The 16,276-nt window shown below is 44.7% G+C and overlaps 1 protein-coding gene across 1 annotated transcript in view; it reads right to left on the bottom strand.

The window, feature by feature from the left end:
* Positions 1–16,276, bottom strand: part of Ttc39c (tetratricopeptide repeat domain 39C) — a 129,287-nt gene that overhangs the window by 66,265 nt on the left and 46,746 nt on the right. The window contains exons 3-4 of the mRNA XM_004654836.2: positions 14,074–14,202; positions 12,627–12,741 (exon numbers count right to left, since the gene is read on the bottom strand). Coding sequence (XP_004654893.2) covers positions 12,627–12,741; positions 14,074–14,202 — 244 coding nt within the window. The remainder of the gene's footprint in view (positions 1–12,626; positions 12,742–14,073; positions 14,203–16,276) is intronic.

Genomic DNA, 16,276 nt, shown 5'->3' with positions numbered 1-16,276 from the left:
AAGCAAGGCATCTTGTCAACAAACAGTAACAAATAAATAAAAATAATTAATTCTCATTTACTGGGTCAAAAAATGGTTAGCTTGTTGCCAAAACCATCATTCCTGTGTCTCCTCTCCCCCCCTTACCCCCTACCTGGTCTAGAGAGATTTATTCACAGTGAAGAGGTGGGAAAAGTCAGTGACTCCATCAGGTAAAAACATCTGTTAGTTTTAAAGCCAATTCCATTATTTTTCACCAGATTTTCTTTTCCTTCTCTTTTTGCACACATGTATGAGTATGTGGTATGGTACATGTGACATGTACACATGTATGTGAACCCCATGCACAAGGTTGCAGAGGCCAGAGGAGAACATCTCGTTCCTTTCACTTATGGCTCATTCCTGTCCTGCAACATGGAGCTGCTGTCCTTCAGTGAGCCCAACCAGAGATTCTCCTGTCTCTCCCCACCCTCCTCTGGGCCATGGACATGTGTGGCCACGCAGAGCTCTCCTGAAAGCATAAATCCCAAAGGTGACTTCAAAGGTAGGACAGGAGCTAAGGCTGGGCATTGGTACCCTCCAAGCTGTATTGGTCCCTCTTCAACAGGAGGTTCAGCTGCTCATCTTCCCTCTGTGAACATTTTCACCTTCAGAGGGGGCCCTTAGTTTATTTGTATCTGAGTGTATCTTCTCCACATTTTTTAGGAGAGGGGCTCCTTCTTTGTATTTTATTTATTAGAGAGAGAGAGAGAATAGGGGTGCACCAGGGTCTTCAGCCACTGCAAATGAACTCCAGATGCATGCACCACCTTATGCATCTGGCTTACGTGGGTCCTGGGGAATCAAACCTGGGTCATTTGGGCTTTGCTAGTAAGCGCCTTAACCACTATGCCATCTCTCCAGCCCAAATATTTTATTTATTTATTTGCAAGGAAAGAGTGAGAGAGAGAATGGATGTGCTGGGGCTCTAGTTACTGCAAATGAACTCCAGATGCATGTACCACTTTGTGCAACTGATTTTGTGTAGGTACTAGGGAATTGAACCCAGACCAATAAGCACTGAAGACAAGTGTCTTAACTGCTGAGCCATCTCGCCAGCCCCAGAGGAGAGGGGTTTCTAAAGGGAATTTTCTATAAAATGAAGTCCCCTTGTGATGGCAGAAGGAGCTTGGCCCCGTGACCTTGCACAGTGGAAGACGTGAATTAACTCAGGCTTTCGGAGCCCCAATGCAGCAGGAAACCAAGCTTTGGAAGTTACTCTGAAAACTGCAGAAAACACGTTGTAAAATAAAACCTGATTTAGAAAATCCAATGCCAGAATTGAAGACAGTCTAGGAATATGCAACGTGTGCCAAAAAGTGAATTCTGTGTACCTGCCTGCTGTCCTTCCAAAGGCCTGCTTAACAAGAGGGCCCCTGGCCGGTGGAAAGCTCACATTGGGCACAACGTTTGTGGCCCACTGTGGGCAACTGAGTGGGTCATAGAACATCAATGTTTTTGCTGCGGGGCTGGAATATGGAGTTATGTAAAAGACAAGGGCTCCCTACAAGACCACCTCCAGAAGCAATCCTGAGCCCAAGGTATCTGAGGAGAGGCTCTTGTTAGTGATATCTCCATGCTATCATCACTCGTTGCTAAGGCCAAGAAGTGTGTCAGGTGTGACTCCTCTGAGAGAGCATCTTGAGAGCCTGAACCTGTCCTGTCACCCGGACTTCATGCCCCTTGCCTGTACCTGTGTTGATTCTGCTTCACCCCCTCTTATTTTAATAAATCACACATGGTGTAAGTGGATCACTGAGCCAGAGGGTGTTTTGGAGGACTACCTGTGTTGATATTGCGTCGCATCCCTTTATTGTAATAAGTCACATATGGTGTGAGGTGTATCACTAAATCAGAGGGTGTCTTGAAGACCTCCAGTGCATGGTAGAAAGCTGCTATTTGCTTGAAACATAGAAACGTTTTTAAAAAAATAGATAACCACATTTCTTGTGGAACCACAGTAAAAGTTCTGAGTGGTTCATGTCCTATAGTCTATGTCCACTGAAATGAATATTGTAAGAGTGAGTAGATGGATATAAGTAAGAGAAAACTAAACTAAATAACCAAATAACTGAAGAACATAAGTAAACAACATAAGTAAAAAAAAATAAGTTAGTTTTTGACAGTCTGGTTTAAAGGGAACTTTTTTTTAAAATTTTCTAATGACAAAAGTAGCTGATTTGAAGCAATCTTTTCATTCAGTTCAATTTACCATAAGAGCACAGACACTGCATATAGACAGATGGGCATCTAAGTCAATCGAACAGAACTGTGACAGGGTTGTCTCCCTGAAGAGGCTCAGGGACTTTTTTTTTCCCCCTCCAAAGTGGAAACACAATGCAAGAAGAAGAGTTTGAGAAAACCCCGAGAGTTCTTTGCATGCCAACATTGTAGCTTTCTGAGTGTCCGGACTGATCAATGTACACATAAATAAGAAAGGTGATTTTCAGTTTTGATCAAAAGAGCTGAAAATTTAATAGGAGCAGGGGATAGTATGGTGGTTTGAACATGGAGTGTCCCCCATAGACTCCTGCGTTTGAACACCTGATTCCCACCCCAGCTGGTGGTGCTGTTCGGGAATTGTGCAGATCCTTCAGGAGATGGGGCCCTGCTGGAGGAAGCATGTCACTGGGGAGAGGGGCTTGAGTTGTTGCAATCCAGCCCACCTCGGGGCTCTAGCGTTTGTACTTCCTCTCTGCTAATGTGACAATGACATGCTGGCCACCAGCTCCTGCCAGGCTTCTCCCACCATGACAGAAACTTCTCAACCCTGTAAGCTGAAACAAACCTTTCCTTCCACAAGCTGCTCTGCTCAGGCGTTCTGTCTCAGCCAAAAGAATATAACTGTTACAAATAGGAACCGAGAACAGACACTCAGCAGACAAAAGCCACTGGGATCTAACTGAAAACCAAGAATCATGTGCTAAGGCTTCCAATTGAAGAAGGTAATAGGCAAACCCCTAAACATGTTAGCTGGCTATTAATAGATGCCTGGGACTGGGGTGCCATCTGAGGGATATGAAAGATCTATGAAACATCCCCAGCCTTCCAAATGCATGCAATGAAATTAGAAGAGAAAAAAAAAATAAGTGAAAAAAAGCATGCAACACAAAACTACACACACACACACACACACACACACACACACTCCACTAGGTCATATATAAAGTGAAAACAAACTATGCTGAGCTGTTGTGTGCATTTTTAAATTTTTTCTTTGATTATTCATTTTGTTCCATGTGACATATACATAAAATTACAAAATAAAATATCACAGAGTTTTGGTAGAAAACTTTACTCCTTCCTAACCCAGCCCTTGGTGAGAAACGAGAAGGAGAGATTTAATTCTATCTGTCCTGTATTTTTCTTATTAAAGAAAGAAGACTCTTAAAATCTTTTATTTATTTCATTATGGCAGAGAGGCAGGTAGGGAGAGAGAATGGGCGCACAGGGAGGTGCATGTGTCTGGGGTTTGGTTCCAGTGGTTAGAGACCCTGGCATGCCTATTCTCTCTTGGTCTCTCTCTGTCTCTCTGTCTCTCTTTCTGTCTGTCTCTCTCTCTCTCTCCCTCTTTCTTTCTCCAATAACTAAAATATTTAAAAAAATTTTATTGTTGGGATAACTGTTCTGGTTGGCTACATAAAGGGACCCAGAGAGCTGCCCAGGCCAGACTGCTGAAGCCTATGCAGAAAGAGTAAGGCCTGGGTCACATTTGATCAGGCAAGAGAGAAAGAGGAAGGGGTCAGGTGTTCCCAGTGAGAGGACAGAGTGAGCCAAGGCACAGAGGTATTGGGGTGTTCCAGAGGACCAAGGCTTCTGCTCAGCCAGATATGGCAGTGGGGGCAAATGAGGCTGGGAGGGTGGTCACGTTCTTACATGTCACCTAGGAAAGGGACTCAGGCTCTACCTGGTGGGTGATGTTGGCCAGCTATGTAGCTAAAGGACGGATGTCACATGTCAGGAAGATGGCTCCGGCCGCAGCACTGAGAATGAGATATGGACAGTGGGGGACAGTGATACAGGACAGAGCAAGCAGCCATGGGGAAGGTCTGAAGAATGTGTCTCTGGGCTAAAGGGAAAGCTGGTGGTACAAGCTAGCCGACTAAGGGGACTGAGAAAAGGTGACAGCAGAAGAATTCAGGTACGAAACAAGAAAGCCATGGCCCTGAGCTGGGGAGTCGGCTCCGTGTAGGAAGTGTCTGCGGCACAGGCATGAAGAATCGAGTTTGAACCCCCAGCACGCATGTGAAAATGCCAGGCATGGTGGCGTGCCACTGTGATGCCAGTGATGGCGAGGCAGAGAGAGAAGGGTCCCTGGGACTTTGTGGCCAGCTAGACTAGCAAATCAATGACTTCTGAGTTCAGTAAGAGACACTTGTATCACAAAGATGAGGTGGAGCACTAGAGAGATGGCTTAGTGGTTAAGGCACTTGCTTGTGAAGCCTGCCGACCCAGGTTCGACTCCCCAAAACCCACATAAGCCAGGTGCACATGGTGGCGCTTGCGTCTGGAGTTCATTGGCAGTGAGTGGCTAGAGGCCCTGGTGTGCCTGTTCTCTCTCTCTCTCCCCACTCTCTGTCTCTAAAAAAAAAAAAAAAAAAAAAAAGATGAAGTGGAGAAATGACAGAGGAAGACATCTGATGTTGACCTCTGGCCTCCACCCTGACACATTTACACTCACATCTGCACACATGCATATGAACATGCATACACATATGCACACAAAAATTAATTTGTTTTTTTTTAAAGAAAGTCATAATTGTGTCATTTTCTCATAAGTTGTGAACGTCATACTCCCTCAACCAAACAGCACAGCTGTGACCAGCTCCCCGTAGCAGGAGAACAGTCTCAGGTGAGGAAAATCCCTGAGCATTCATTTTGCTATGCATACAAAGACCAGCAAGACACGGGCACTAGCTTTAAACGTACAAGGAAATAAAATGTGGTGCCACGTCACAGATCCTTAAGATAACTTTGTGGGAGCCTGGCGTGGTGGCGCACGCCTTTAATCCCAGCACTTGGGAGGCAGAGGTAGGAGGATCGCCATGAGTTCAAGTTTACCCTGAGACTCCATAGTGAATTCCAGGTCAGCCTGGGCTAGAGTGAGACCCTACTTCCAAAAACCAAAAAAGAAAACAAACACAAAAAACAAGGTAACTTCTTGAGGCTGGAGGGACGGCTCAGCAGTTAAGGTACTTGTCTGCAAAGTCTAAGGACTGGGGTTTGATTCCCCAGTACCCAAGTAAAGCCCGATGCACAAAATGGCACATGCATCTGGAATTTGTCTGCAGTAGCTATGGGTGCTGGCATGCCCATTTTTTTTTCTCTCTCTCTGTTAGATAAATAAATGTTAAAAAGATAACTTATTACAAAAGCTATATATTCACTGTATACAAAGGAGACAAGTAGACTCAGGACAGAGAGTAATTCAGAGGACACGAGACAGCATGGGAACGTGAAGACAGAAGATGGGGTGATGTGGTATAAACGAGTTCAACTGAGGTAAACACAAGAGCTCTCCTCAGTGGGAGGCTCTAAAAAATGCTGCCTCCTCCCACACAGAGCTCCGGTCAGTGTGTGTGACCTCCTTAAGAGAAGGGAGGGCCGGGCGTGGTGGCGCACGCCTTTAATCCCAGCACTTGGGAGGCAGAGGTAGGAGGATCTCCATGAGTTCGAGGCCACCCTGAGACTACATAATGAATCCCAGGTCATCCTGAGCTAGCATGAGACCCTACCTCGAAAATCCCCCCCTAAAAAAGAGAAGGGAGGCACACCTATAACAAATGTTCCTAAGAAGGGGTGTGGTGTGTGTGCACACACGTGTTTGGGGGGGATAGTAGCACACACGTGTGTGTTTCCATGCCCACGCAAGCAGAGACGAGAGGAGGTCGTCGTGTGTCCTCTGTCACGCTCTCTGCCTTATTTCCTTGAGATAGGGTCTCTCGCTGAACCTGCAGCTTGGCTGTTTGTCTGCGAGACTGGCCGACCAGCCAGCCTCAGCAACTCTCCTGCTTCACTCTCCTTGGCACTGGAACTGCAGACGTGTGCCCCACTGGCTATGTGGATGCCAGGGACTGAACCTTAGGTCCTTCTGCTTGTATAGCAAGCTCTCGTATTAACTAAGCCATCTCCCTAATTCTTGTGTTCTTGCTTTGTTTTTTTTTTTCCAAGAAAATTATACATCTACAATGTTTTCTAAGATGCCAGATGCGATGGCAAAAGCGCAGAATCCCAGTGCTCAGGAGGCTGAGGCAGAAGGATTAGGAATTTGAGGCCAGCCTTGGCTGAGCTATATCGTAAGACTTTGCTTCAAAACATAAGAAGGGCCGGGTGTGGTGGCGCATGCCTTTAATCCCAGCACTCGGGAGGCAGAGGTAGGAGGATCGCCGTGAGTTCAAGGCCACCCTGAGACTCCATAGTGAATTCTAGGTCAGCCTGGACTAGAGTGAGACCCTACCTCCAAAAAACCAAAAACCAAACCAAAACAAACAAACAACAACAAAAAAACCATAAAAAGGCAAACAAAATTCCTCCTCACAAACGGATTCCAACAATGAAGTAAATCAGTCGTTTGTAGTTGAACCACTCACGGGGTGTGTGAAAAGCAAATGAAGCCCAGTGGTGCCTTTATTTGCTTGAAACAAACATTGAGCTTCATAAAGCAAACTTCCAGGACCGGAGCCTTTTTTTTCTTTGTTTCTTTTTCTTTTCTTTTCTTTTTTTTTTTTTGGTTTTTCGAGGTAGGGTCTCACTCTGGTCCAGGCTGACCTGGAATTAACTATGGAGTCTCAGGGTGGCCTTGAACTCATGGCGATCCTCCTACCTCTGCCTCCCGAGTGCTGGGATTAAAGGCGTGCGCCACTACTCCCGGCTTCTTTGTTTATTTTTCTTTTTCAAGGTAGAGTCTTATTCTAACCCAGGTTGACCTAGAATTCACTATGTAGTCTCAGGCTGAATTTCAGGTCAGCCTGAGCTAGAGTGAGATCCTACCTTGAAAAAAAAAAAACAAAAACAAACAAAAAAAAAAAGGTCAAAATGATTGGACTTCTGTGTGAGAAGGAAGAAAACTCAGTAGCAGAGGCCACTAAGCTAGAAAGGAGAGATAAGCAGAAGAGAAAGGGGAGGGAGGGAGTGGGGGATTTAATAGGATGGTATTGTATATATGTAATTAGAAAAACAGATTAATGGGGTGAAAAGGCCTAAGTGAGGTCAGGGGAAGAGATTGAGTAAAGGAAAGGTGGAGGGAGGGCTAATCAAAACCTAAGAAGATATAAATAAATCATATGGAAACCTACTTTTTTGGACAATGGAACACTCAGGAGCCATAGATTGTTACTAGAAAATGTTTAGTGCCAGGGATGGGATACCTTCCAGTGAGTTGTTGGCCAGGGAGGTCCCCGATATCCCTAAAACATTACAGGCCATTGCCGAGGCCTTTGATTTCCCACCAGGAAGAGATGGTAAGACCCTATTGCTGAAGACTCCACATACTTGGGCTGCAAGGCCACTGAGAAATCCTACTGGAACTGAACTGATAACCTCCTCCATGTAGACCAGCTGACAGAAAGCTGGAAAAAGCCACGCTGCATGCAGTTCAATGGGAAAGAGAAATCACCAGTGAAGATACTCAACAGTGGACACTGCAAGCCTTAAATTTGGCCAGCCAGGCCAAATGAGCCAATGGGTGCAATAGTGGCATATCTGTTGTGGGGCAAACCAAACACCCTCTAATTTGACTGGAGGCCCGCTCCATGGGAGAGAGTATATCCCTGATACTGAAAACCTACATCAGGGGTAGTCATGAGCCCTAGGGGTGTAACGTCTTCTGCTATCTGGCTAAATGTATATACCATGCTCACCAATCTGCCCAGTAAGCACTTTTCTTAATGTTCATACCCATATATTAATGCTGCTCTCACTTTTGGTAAAGAACCTTCTCTTTTCAGATGGCAGTGACCTTGGGATGACTCAGAAGGCACCATGGTGCTGAAAAGAAGTGACAGAGGAGTGCTCAGCACTGCAATATCTCTATCACACCTTCCAAGGCTCAGGGACCGTTGCAGAAGAGGTGGTGGAAAGAATGTAAGAGCCAAAGGAAGGCTAGGACTTCTTACAACATGATCCTCCAGACACAAAATGGCCTGGATATCCATGACCTCACAGCGCCTGACACTACCTACACAAGACCATCCTAAGAGGAGGAAAAGATGATGACATCAAAATAAAAGAGAGACTGATTGAGAGGGGGAGGGGATATGGTGGAGAGTGGAGTTGCAAAGGGGAAAGTGGGGGGAAGAGAGAATTACCATGGGATATTGTCTATAATCATGGAAGTTGTCAATTCAAAAAAGAAAAGAAAACCTCCATAAATAGAAAAAATATATAGCTTTGGTTTCACTAATAAACCAAAAAAAGAACAGCAAAGAACACACAAATGTGCATAAGGAATCAGTTCAATATGTTGCCTAGCTATATGAAAAAATACATTCTAGATTTAAATTACATGTAAATGTATGCTATATTTAAAATATATGTAAATGTTGCTATTATTCAAAATTATATTCTAAAATTGAGTTACAAGAAAATATTCAATATGTAAAATCCGTGGCAAAACCAGGATGCCAAATACTATAGGTTTAATTTTGTCAAAATACTACAGAAACACAAAGGATCAACAATAAGGATTTTTTTTTTTCCCCAAGTGGAAAAAATGAGAGATGACTTGCCTCCTTTTGTACTTCTTTATCTTTTCAAAATATTCAGTGCTACTTAGTCTTTTTTAAATTCTTTTTTCATTTATTTTTATTTGTTTATTTGAGAGCAACAGACAGAGAGAGAAAGAGGCAGATATAGAGAGAGAATGGACACATGCCAGGGCTTCCAGCCTCTGCAAACGAACTCCAGATGCGTGCGCCCCCTTGGGCATCTGGCTAACGTGGGACCTGGGGAATCGAGCCTTGAACCGGGGTCCTTAGGCTTCACAGGCAAGCTCTTAACTGCTAAGCCATTTCTCTAGCCCCTTAGTCTTTTTCTAGTCAGAATAACTAGAAATCAATTGTCTGATCTGCTGACTGCACACTTCCTGTGGGAAGGGACCAACGCCTGCGTTTGCTCATCTGCCTGTCATCCAGTGTGTGAGCTCTGTGTCGCTGAATGAACCAATGACAAACAGATGCAGGACAGACAGACTCATTCTGTAACTTCTGAGATACTTTCACGCTTAAACATTTGTCTACGCTGGCTTTACCCTTCTCCTTTTTTTTTTCTTTCTTTTCTTGAGGTAGGGTTCCACTCCAGCCCAGGCTGACCTGGAACTCAGTCTGTAAGCTGGAACTAAAGATGTGTACCACCATACATCTACCTATGCTGCCCAGACTGGCCCTGAACTCCTGGGCTCGAAGGATTCTCCCACCTGTTTCAAGTAGCTGTGACTCATAATTGTACCAACACACTTGGCTACCTTCTCTCTGACAGATAATTAAAAAAAAATTTTTTTTGTTCTTTATTTATTTGAGAGCGACAGAGAGAGAAAGAGAGAGAGAAAATGGGCGTGCCAGGGCTTCCAGCCACTGCAAACGGATTCCAGACACGTGCGCCCCCTTGTGCATCTGGCTAACGTGGGACCTGGGGAACCGAGCCTCGAACTGGGGTCCTTAGGCTTCACAGGCAAGCGCTTAACCGCTAAGCCATCTCTCCAGCCCAGATAAAATTTTTTTTTTTTGAGAGAGAGAGAGAGAGAGAGAAAGAGGGAGAGAGGGGGGATGGGTGCACCAGAACCTTCAGCTCTCCATTGTAGTGCATGGGTGACATTGTACGCTTGGGTCCCTGTGCATCTGGGTACATGGGACCTGGAGATTTGAACATGAGTTCTTAGGCTTCGCAGGCAAGCGCCTTAACCACTAAGCCATCTCTCCAGCCCTCTAATGGATAATTTCTTTTTTTGTTGTTGTTCATTTTTATTTACTTATTTGAGAGCGACAGAGAGAGAAAGAGGCAGATAGAGAGAGTGAGATTGAGAATGGGCGCGCCAGGGCTTCCAGCCACTGCAAACGAACTCCAGACACGACGCTCCCTTGTGCATCTGGCTAACGTGGGTCCTGGGGAATCGAGCCTCGAACCGGGGTCCTTAGGCTTCACAGGCAAGCGCTTAACCGCTAAGCCATCTCTCCAGCCCTGATGGATAATTTCTTAATGGCTAAAATGAGCCCTTCACAAGAGTGCGTGGATATCAGAATCACAGAGGACAGAGAACTCCTGTTTGGGCCAAAATGTTCCAGGTAAGCTCTGCACTTCTTTCACATCCGGGTCCCTGTGCAGCTCTGAACGGGAGTTCAGCTATAGTTACACTTCATCACAGGAAAGTCACACTCACTGTGAGCTCTTAGCCATGTCAGCAGGGTGTTGGGAGAGGGAAGAGAAGAAACGTTAAAAAAGAGAGAGAGGAAGAAGAAGAAGGGAGCAGTGTGACGGTTTCTGCTAGTCTAGAAAGAAAAAATATAGTTATGATTTAGCACAAAAGTATCTACTTCATTTATGGTTTGGGAAAAATGCTTTTCTAACCATGAATTTGATTTCCATTTTGTATCTTCCTTCCTTCCTTCCTTCCTCTCTCTCTCTCTCTCTCTCTCTTTGTTTTTCTTTCTTTCTTTGTTTCCTTTTCTTTCTTTTCTCAAGTAAATCATGTCTACCAAAGTGGTAGGTGTCTACAGTCAGGATCCAAGAGACCCCAAACCAGAGGAGCACAATCCAGCCTCGCATGAAGCTCCTAGAGACCCAGAGTCTATTCCACTCAAGAAATTACAGCTACAAAAGCTTGGAGAGCATGTGGGCCAGCCAAACTTCATCTCTGTTCCTTGTTGAAGCTTTTTAAAATGCTGTCATCTAAGTATACCAGGGAAGCTTGGAGGATCATTAATGATTTCCTGACATACTTGAAACCACGGAAAGTACTTGGGCCTTCAATATCACTTTCCTGAAAAATGTAAATTTAGGTCGGTTAGATTTCACTTTAAAGATTAGTATCATAACTTGATGGCCACAAAGCAAAAGTATACCCCATCTAAACATAAAAGGCACTAGTAAATTCTATAAGGAGGACAGAATTATCTTGACATAACAGGATCAAATACAGATGTTGGGACTAAAACCACTCTGATAAACACTCATGAAGCACTTGTGGTTTCAAGTTTCCAAGTAGTGAATCAGCAGCTTGCTCCAAAGGGGTTCTGCTGTGTGTTTCCAAAGGCAGTCTAGAAGGGTATTACCGGCTGTGGCTACTCAATAGCCAGTCTCATAAAAAAAAAATGATGCTTTGGGGCTGGAGAGATGGCTTAGTGGTTAAGGTGCTTGCCTGCCAAGCCAAAGGATCCAGGTTCGATTCCCCAGGACACACGTAAGCCAGATATACAAGGTAGTGCATGCATCTGGAGTTCCTTTGCAGTGGCTGGAGGCTCTGGTGTGCCCATTCTCTCTCTCTTTCTCGAAATAGATAAATAACTTTCTAATGATGTTTTATGGGCTGGGGAAGTTGCTCAGGGGGTAAAGTGTTTTCCAGACAACCATGAGGATTTGAGTTTGGATCTCCAGGACCCATGTTAAAAGCCAGATATGATGACATGAACCCAGGGAGGACTCAGAAGCGCTCTAGGGCTCACTGGCTAACTCAGTGAGTTTCATCCTACTTAAAAAAAAAAAAAAGGGTAGTTGTTAAGTAAGACACCTGATATTGATCTCTGGCCTCCACATATATGCATACATGTGCACATCTAACATGTACCCACACACATAAGAACTTGTATGCATCTTGTATACACACCAGACATAAAAAATAAAAGTTAAGGGCTGGAGAGATGGCTTAGCAGTTAGGGTGCTTGCTTATGAAACCTAAGAACCCGTGTTTGACTCTCCAGCTCTCATGTAAGCCAGACACACAAAGGCGAGGGAAGTGCAAGGTCACACATGCCCATTAGGTGGTGTAAACGTCTGGAGTTTGATCACAGTGGCTGAGGCCCTGGTGCACCAATTCTCTCTCTCTCCTCTCTCCTTGTCTCTCTCTCTCTCTCTCTCATTCACTCTCTCTAAAATAAATAAATAAGTAAATAAATAAATAAAAGTTAAAAGAGGGTTAGTGAGCTGGGCATGGCGGTGCACGCCTTTAATCCCAGCACTCGGGAGGCAGAGGTAGGAGGATGGCTGTGAGTTCGAGGCCACCCTGAGACTCCATAGCGAATTCCAGGTCAGCCTGGGCTAGAGTGAGACCCTACTTCAGAAAACAAAAGAAGAAGAGGGTTAGTGAGATGGCCCAGTGGGTAAAGTGCTTGGGTAAAGTGGGTAAATCAGGAAGACCTGAGTGCCCTCCTGAGGACCCATGTAAAATAATGACAGCCATTGTAGCATGTAGTTGTAACCCCAATGCTGGGAAGGCAGAGAGTGCGACTCCCTGCTGGCCAGCTTGACTATCCTCATCAGTGAATTCTAGGGTCAGTGAGAGGTTCTCAGTAAACAAGGTAGAGAGGAATGGCGTACAGACACACGTGCAAACACACACACACACACACACACACACACACACACACAGAAGCTGAAAGAGAAATAATGCTTCACCATACCTGACAATTCTTGTTTCACAAATGAAAGTACGGCCAGGTAAACCTGACAGTCGGCTATGATTATCTGCCTCTGAAGCCGGTCGACCATAGAGAGAGTGGATTTTCGGGCATCAACCTGTTTGGTGGGAAGAAAATAGACACTCAATCACTTTCAAGAACCACACGCCATTGAAATGACTGCTACTTTATTACTTTGGATTTATTTATTGATTGATTAGAGAGAGAAAAAAAGAATGGGTGCACCAGGGCCTCTACCCCTGCAAACAAACTCCAGACACATGCGCCACCTTGTGCATCTGGCTTAAGTGGGTTACCATATGTGATAGGATGGCCTGTTTCCCTTTTCTTCTCTTTAAAAATTATTTGAAGCCGGGCGTGGTGGCGCACGCCTTTAATCCCAGCACTTGGGAGGCAGAGGTAGGAAGATCACCGTGAGTTCAAGGCCACCCTGAGACACCATAGTGAATTCCAGGTCAGCCTGGGCTAGAGTGAGACCCTACCTCGAAAAACAAAAACAAAACAAAACAACAACAAAAAAATTATTTGAGAAACAGAGAGAAAGAGTGGGTGCACCAGGGCCTCCAGCCACTGCAATCGAACTCCAGACGCTTGTGCCACCTTGTGCATCTGGCTTCCATGACACATAGCACCACTCCTTCTCTTCCTCCTCCTCTTACACACACACACACACACACACACACACACACACACACACACACACAAACACACGCACGCCAAAGAAAAGATAGGATACTTGATGACTACAACCAATGAACTTGCTGGATGGTGGATGAGACCCCAGACAGTTCACCAAGTAGCAGGGTGCCTCTTGGTAGCTTGGAACTTTCCCACTGAAAGGAAGAAGGCAACGTCTAAAACAATGGGTTATGATCTCAAGACTTTACTGTAGCCAAAGGTCCGAGATGCCAGAGACCAAATTCCAGAAGTACGCCAACACGCAGCCATTCGGTTCATCGGCTACAGCCCCGTTGTGTTTAATGACACCCAGGAAACCCTCATTTCAACAGCACTTGCACACTTGCAATTAGGGGGGAAATCTAGCAGGCATGGGCAAGTTCTACTGACCACCTGAGGAGACATTTTTTTTTAAACTTTACTTTTTATTTACTTATTTGAGAGAGAGAAAGAGGGAAAGAGAGAGAGAGAATAGGCACACCAGGGCCTCCAGCCACTGCAAACAAACTCCAGACACCTGCGCCCCCTTGTGCGTCTGGCATACGTGGGTTCTGGGGAATTGAACCTGGGTCCTTTGGCTTTCCAGACAAACACCTGAACCATCTTCAGCCGTCTCTCCAGACCGCGGAGACATTTTATTCAGCCAGAAGCCATAAGAGACATGTTTGTTCTGTCATATCCCAAATACCCAAGTCAGCGAGTGCCTCAGAGGAGAAGCACGTGGTCCATGATCCGAAGACACGCTACTTACATTTTTCTTGATTTTATTCTTGATGGTTTCAATGACTCCAGCTTCTTCACTTTCACACAGCTTTTCTGTGGTCTTTAAGTCATCACAAGCCAGCTGCATTTTCTCTTCCTCAAATGTCATCATGGCATTCTTTGAAGAAACAAGGAAAGAATGAGTGGTTCAGTAAGTGCCTGGAACATCAGGCCAACTTATTACAATGAAACTCCAAACTAAAAATAAAAAAAAATCATTTAAATTATTCCCAAGTAAAAAGAATCAAAATGTTATAATATACCTAGTTATTTCAAGAAACTATAATCTTAGTATGAAATAAGAATGCCCCACTATTTTACCAGCATGAAAAAATAGAGTAATGCATATCCTGGTAGTTAAGTTCTATTACCTTTTTGTTAATAAGCATAGTTATGGAAGTCCTACATGATTTCTGATTAGTTTGTCAACTCAGGTTTTATAACCATGCCACATTTAAAAGTGCATTCTACACAAGAGGACACTTGCATCTGGAGTTCTTTGCAGTGGCTAGAGGCCCTGGAATGCCCATTCTTTCTCTCTCCCCTTCTGCCTCTCTCTCTCAAACAAATGAATTATTATTTTAATGTGCATTCTAGGGCTGAAGAGATGGCTCAGCAGTTAAAGTACTTCCCTGCAAAGCCTGATGACCTGGGTTTGATTCACCAGTACCCACATAAACCCAGACATACAATGTAGTGTATGTGTCTGGAGTTCATTTGCAGTGGCTAAAGGCTATGGTGTGCCCAATTCTCTCTTTCTCTCTCTGACAGGAAGAAGCATAGAGAAAGAGAGAGAGAATAGGCACACCACTGCAAACAAATGCCAGAACACATGTGCCATCTTGTGTATCTGGCCTAAGTGGGACCTGGGGGATTGAACCTGGGTCCTTTAGCTTTGCAGGCAAGCGCCTTAACTGCTAAGCCATCTCTCCAACCCAAATAATTTTTTTTAAGTGAATTTTACCCCACAGATGGATGCCTGACCCCAAGTACCACACAAAAATGCAAAGGAGCAGATGCTCTTTGAAAATCATCAGTCTTCCCAGGTTTTTTTAATTTAACTATTTACTTATTGTTTGAGGCAAGGTCTTTTGCGTTCCAGGCTAGCCTCGAGCTCAGTACATGACTGAGGATGACCGTGAAGTCCTGAGGGTTATAGACTTGTGCTACCCAGTCCAGGTAAGAAGGGGGTTTCTGAATGAATGGGTGACCGGGCGGGACATCTGGTTCTCTGGAGGTCCTAGTGGATTGGACAGCCTGAGCTCCCTTTCCAGTTGCAGCCAGCCCCACCTTAGCACGCCAGGGCATCTGGTTATGGCTCTTGCCTCCTTTTCCATCCTAGCCAAACCAGACCATGACGACCTTTGGCCCAACCTCCCAGCCACACCCTCCCCCTCCAACCATCCTATTAGGCTTCTAAAATCTCAGCAGTGCTGGGGGCCTGCACTTCCCACCTCCACCCATCACCCACTCCACCAAGACCCCTGCCAGCTCCGTTTCCCTCAGAGCCCTTGTGGTCACTTAGGTATAATGTTACAGTCACTACCCGGGACCATTTCCCTTCAGATGTAAGACTGCGCATTCTTGCTAAGAGTAGACCTGGCGCTTTTGTTGTATTATCCTGCAATAAAAGAAAATCAATAGCCTGAATGAAACCCTGGCTCCCTGGGTACTGGCCCGATGCCAAGCTGTCTACAGCACACTCGCTGGCTGCCATCTCCCTAAACGGCTAATCTAAATCTCTATAACCTCTGGGTTTTTACTCAGTGCTGCTTTTTTTTTTTTTCTTCTGCTACCCAATTCTATGATGATTTTTTTTTTTTTTAATTATGTCTTTGAAAGTAGTTTGGGAGAAGTTCTTCTGGAACAGTTTTCTCCAACAGCCAATTGGCTTTAAACCTTCTTAAGCATAACAGATGCCATCAACTCTCAAATATTAGTATTTGAAAGTGGGTTTGCCTTAGCCTGGCTCACTGAGCTTATCTTCTAGTCTAGAGACACTCAATAATTTGAGAACAAACTTTTATTACCAAACGGCCTTTCCCACGCGCCAACAGAATTTTAACTTTTGAATGTCTTTCAATTATATTTTTATTCTAAAAAATAAGATGCATTGAGAAAATATAGGATCCTCTACAAGTTTGATATAAGCATTTTATTTTTTTTTTGTGTTGGAGGGGTGTTCAAGGTAG

The sequence above is a fragment of the Jaculus jaculus genome, chromosome 15 (assembly GCF_020740685.1).
Source record: "Jaculus jaculus isolate mJacJac1 chromosome 15, mJacJac1.mat.Y.cur, whole genome shotgun sequence".
In the NCBI taxonomy this organism is placed as follows: Eukaryota; Metazoa; Chordata; class Mammalia; order Rodentia; family Dipodidae; genus Jaculus; species Jaculus jaculus.
Note: the sequence above shows the minus strand (reverse complement) of the source record. Positions and strands in the feature narration are given on the sequence as shown.